The sequence below is a fragment of the Enhydra lutris genome, unplaced genomic scaffold (assembly GCF_002288905.1).
Source record: "Enhydra lutris kenyoni isolate GAN:26980312 unplaced genomic scaffold, ASM228890v2 scaffoldscaffold7, whole genome shotgun sequence".
Classification (NCBI taxonomy): domain Eukaryota; kingdom Metazoa; phylum Chordata; class Mammalia; order Carnivora; family Mustelidae; genus Enhydra; species Enhydra lutris.
The window spans coordinates 21,371,947-21,376,064 of record NW_019154091.1 but is presented as its reverse complement, the minus strand read 5'-3'; the positions used below and the strand labels follow the sequence as shown (position 1 = coordinate 21,376,064).

Below are 4,118 nucleotides of genomic sequence, written 5' to 3'. Positions count from 1 at the left end.
CCGCCTGGGTCCTTCGGGAACTTGACTCTTTTATCTAGTGTAGCCCTCAGTACCCTATTCATTTCAAAGGCATCCACTTGTTAATAGTCCTAAATAAAGTGCAGACAGATTTCCCACTGGCCAGACGATTAAGCAGCTCGTTGGTGTGAAAGGGAGCTTGATTTTTCAAGAGGGTGGGGGTTGTGGTGGTGTCTTTGTCTTAGGGATGAATGAATATGGGAAAGGAGGCAGAGCCCTGCAGGTAGAAGCTAACCTTAGTGACTGACATTTTACCACCCCTGTTTTTCCGAAACTTCACACTGCAGAGCAGATCTCACCCTGAAAAAGTTAGAACTTCTCTGATCCCTACAGATTTGGGTTCAGCCAACCAGGGTTGCTTGAGGAAAATAATTTTAGGAATAAGTAATACAAGAAAGCGCCCCCCCCACCCCCACCACCCCACCAGCCACAACACTTACTGGACTGGATGACTGAAGATGATGATGAAAACACTCCCTCCTATTTTAACCGGGCCACATTCCCTGTCTAAATCTCCAGGCTACTTAAGTCTATGTGCCTAGACCTTAAGGAATCGTTTTTCCTGTCCATAAACAGCAGCATCCCCTCCCATCCCCGCCCTGAGAGATCTGGAAGTAGGTTAAAGGTGGAGGAGCATTGGCAAAAGCCAATTAATAGACTGATTCTTACATAAATGGCAGCTCTCTCTTCTCTCCTACCCACCAAAGTTCCAAGACCCTAATGCGATTGCTTTTCTGGAAGGCTTTTGTCACCAAAGTGTGTGAAGTTACTCAAGGTTTGAGCTGGAAATTTTACACGAGCCGAGAAGGATTGCTGTGCTGGCAGCTGGGACGCATCTGTAACGGTGTTAGCTCGCCTGAAAGCAGAAAATTAGCGACCCCAAAGCCCAGCTTGGCTGTTTAGTCTGTCGAAATGGCAGGGCGGAGCAGAAAGGGGAGAAAGGAAACTCGCCCCTGGAAAGAGAGGTCGCCGTCTAAAACTCAGTTTCTTCCAGTACAAATCACAGAGGTGCAGTAAGCACGGAACTGCCAGATCTGTACCAGGTCTAGCAAAGGCCTAGTACAAGGGCAGAGGCGCTCAGTAAACGTGTGCAGAAGGGGAAGGGAAGGGAGGATGGTTCGCATCACTTGGCCCTTGAGCCCACCTCCTTTTAGATGAGCAGAACTCAGAGTGAGCCCTGTCTTGGGAAAAAAGGAACCTCCCTGCCCATCCTCCAACAACACAGAGCCTATAAAGTGACAAGCTGACCAGAGCAAAATAGATTTTTTAAAATCCAGATTCACTCCATGATTCAAAGTGTTGCTTCAAAGTTTTTAGCAACCGTTATTCGATCCACTGACTGAAAAAAATTCCCGAGATAATTAAAGTTCATGTAAAAGAGAAAGAAACACCAAAAAATAAGCTAATTCCTCATGTCCAAGATTGGGAAGGCAGGTCGGCTTTTGGTTTCAGCTTATAGTAGGGTGTTTTATTTTTTTTAATATTTTTTGATGTATGATCAATTCCAAAAGGTAGGATGGACTTCGTCCCTTTGTCTCTACCACTCTTTAAGTGATCCCTTGGTTTAGGTAACCTAGAGAGTGCGAGTAAGCGGGTCGGAGAATGATCCCACCCCCCGCCCGCCCCCGCAGAAATGCAGTAAAACCATTAGCGTCAAAAGGGGCTGTAAACAGCAAATTGTCTCTAGAGGAAAGGCGGAGGTTTGCCCAGACAGCCCCTGCGGGGGTTGTGGTGGGATATGCTAATAGTGCCTGGCCACTGGGGCCGGCCTCCCTCCCCCAAGAATATATAAAGAGCCCCAACCCCAGCACACCCGACCCAGGCCGCCAGGCGTTTGCCCTTGTTAATTACTGGAGAAACCGACCAGGGAGCTCCGCCCGGGGATTCACTGGCCCACAGCGGCGCCAGGCTCCCGTCTCTCCCCTGTATCTCTAGCTGCTGTCCAGGTGCACCACTTGCTTCACCGCAAAGGATGGAAATGATGGACAGCTGCCAGTTCTCGCCTTCTGAGTACTTCTATGACGGCTCCTGCATCCCGTCCCCTGAGGGTGAGTTCCGGGATGAGTTTGAGCCAAGAGGAGCTGCCTTCGGGGTGCACAAACCAGAGCTGCAAGGCTCAGACGAGGACGAGCACGTGCGAGCACCTACAGGCCACCACCAGGCTGGCCACTGTCTCATGTGGGCTTGCAAAGCATGCAAGAGAAAGTCGACCACCATGGATCGGCGGAAGGCGGCCACCATGCGTGAGAGGAGACGCCTGAAGAAGGTCAACCAGGCTTTCGAGACGCTCAAGAGGTGCACCACGACCAACCCCAACCAGAGGCTGCCCAAGGTGGAGATCCTCAGGAATGCCATCCGCTACATCGAGAGCCTGCAGGAGCTGCTGAGGGAGCAGGTGGAGAACTACTACAGCCTGCCAGGACAGAGCTGCTCAGAGCCCACCAGCCCCACCTCCAACTGCTCCGACGGCATGGTAAGAGATAGCGCTGGTCACCCCAGTCTTTTCCAAAAATTCTTACATCTCATTTAAACCAGGGGTGGCAACCAAATATTCAATGGTTATTGCTTGGTAGTTGGGGGGGGGGTAGAGAAGGGGTGCCACAATTAGAAAGATGCCAGGAAACAGCTGTTGAACAGGATTTTAGTTTGACTTCTTCCCAGGTTCCTGGTGAACATTGTAGGAGAGGGTTGTCATATGAGACAGGTGGCTGCAAATGATCAATAACATGTTTTCTTCACATGGCCCCCCATCTCTGCTTTGCTGAGGTCTGGCTGGAAAGGGATATCGATGCATTCTTTTCGGAGGGCATTTGCCCCATCGTTGCCAGGTTTTAATGTGTTTTTGCCCTGGGAAAGTATTCTCTCCCTGAATTAGTGTGGCTTCCTTCTTCTCCAATCCATTTTGCATGGTTAACCCAATGCACATTGCTGCTGAATTCCACCCCCACCCTCTTCCCTTTGCCACTGCTCTCCTCTTCTTCAAGCACAGAGATTGACCTCGGTGCCCTTACAATTTGGCGAGGTCGAATCCTTCCTAAATCGAGGCAATGAAGGTGATTGAGAGTGGTCAATGCGCGGAGCTAGCGGTCAAGCCCAGTGCCACCCTAGTTCGGAGCATCTTTTTGCCAAGACCTGAAAACAAACTTCCTTTGTGTCTTGTATTATAGCCTGAATGTAACAGTCCGGTCTGGTCCAGAAAAAGCAGCAGTTTTGAGAGCATCTACTGCCCCGATATGCCAAATGGTAAGAATTGATGACTTCAGAGGAATTTCAAAATCAGTTCAACTTCACAGTTCAGCCTGTCAAAGCAGAGTCTGGTTTTCCAGGCTGTATTGGGGAAGGGACTAGAAGAGAGGATTCCTATGGGGAGGTTTTGGTGCAGCAAAATAGGCACACATCTTTTGTTCAAAATCCCCCTAACAGATGCACACATATGCACTTTTGCTTGAAATTTTATCAAGGGGCTTCTCCACTCCCTGTTCACCCCCGTGAATTGCTAGATATTTGTTGCAAATTTCTACAACAGGCTTTCTGTGACCACCTGACCTCTGGATGTCAAAGTTGCTGACCTATGGTTTAAGAGGCCACATAAGCAAGTCTCTCTATTTGAGATTTTTTTTTTTAATGGTTTTCTCCTTGTATTCTTAGTATATGCCACAGATAAGAGCTCCTTATCCAGCTTGGATTGTTTATCCAGCATAGTGGATCGAATCACCAACTCAGAGCAGCCTGGATTGCCTCTCCAGGACCCGGCCTCTCTCTCCCCAGTTGCCAGCACGGATTCACAGCCTGCAACTCCAGGGGCCTCTAATTCCAGGCTCATCTATCATGTGCTATGAACTGAAAATCTAGTCTAGATGAGTTCTACGAGGAGGGCCTATTACACAGGAGGAAGGAAGCCCCAGAAGTTCAAAAGCAAGACAACTTGTATATAAAGATTTCCTTTCAGTTGGAAATTTGTAAATATTATCTTGCCACTTCATACGGAAAGTGTATTTAACTCAAAAGTCACCATTGCGATTATACTTTATTTCTTTTCTCCACCTCCTCCTCCTCCGCTTCCTCCTTCTTCTTCTTTACCTCCTTATTGCTTTAGATAT

The 4,118-nt window shown here is 48.5% G+C and overlaps 1 protein-coding gene across 1 annotated transcript; it reads left to right on the top strand.

The window, feature by feature from the left end:
• The first annotated feature begins 1,990 nt into the window (after positions 1 to 1,990).
• Positions 1,991 to 3,857, top strand: LOC111142355 (myogenic factor 5). The gene is made up of 3 exons (XM_022495382.1): positions 1,991 to 2,491; positions 3,186 to 3,261; positions 3,667 to 3,857. Exons 1-3 carry the CDS (start codon positions 1,991 to 1,993, stop codon positions 3,855 to 3,857), a joined length of 768 nt encoding a protein of 255 aa, XP_022351090.1.
• Positions 3,858 to 4,118: the final 261 nt, after the last annotated feature.

Excerpts from the sequence above, each read along its gene's own strand:
- LOC111142355 (XM_022495382.1), top strand. The coding sequence starts at position 1,991 with ATGGAAATGATGGACAGCTGCCAGTTCTCGCCTTCTGAGTACTTCTAT. Across the intron at positions 2,492-3,185 it reads CCAACTGCTCCGACGGCATG|CCTGAATGTAACAGTCCGGT; the intron begins GTAAGAGATAGC and ends CTTGTATTATAG. Across the intron at positions 3,262-3,666 it reads CTGCCCCGATATGCCAAATG|TATATGCCACAGATAAGAGC; the intron begins GTAAGAATTGAT and ends TTGTATTCTTAG.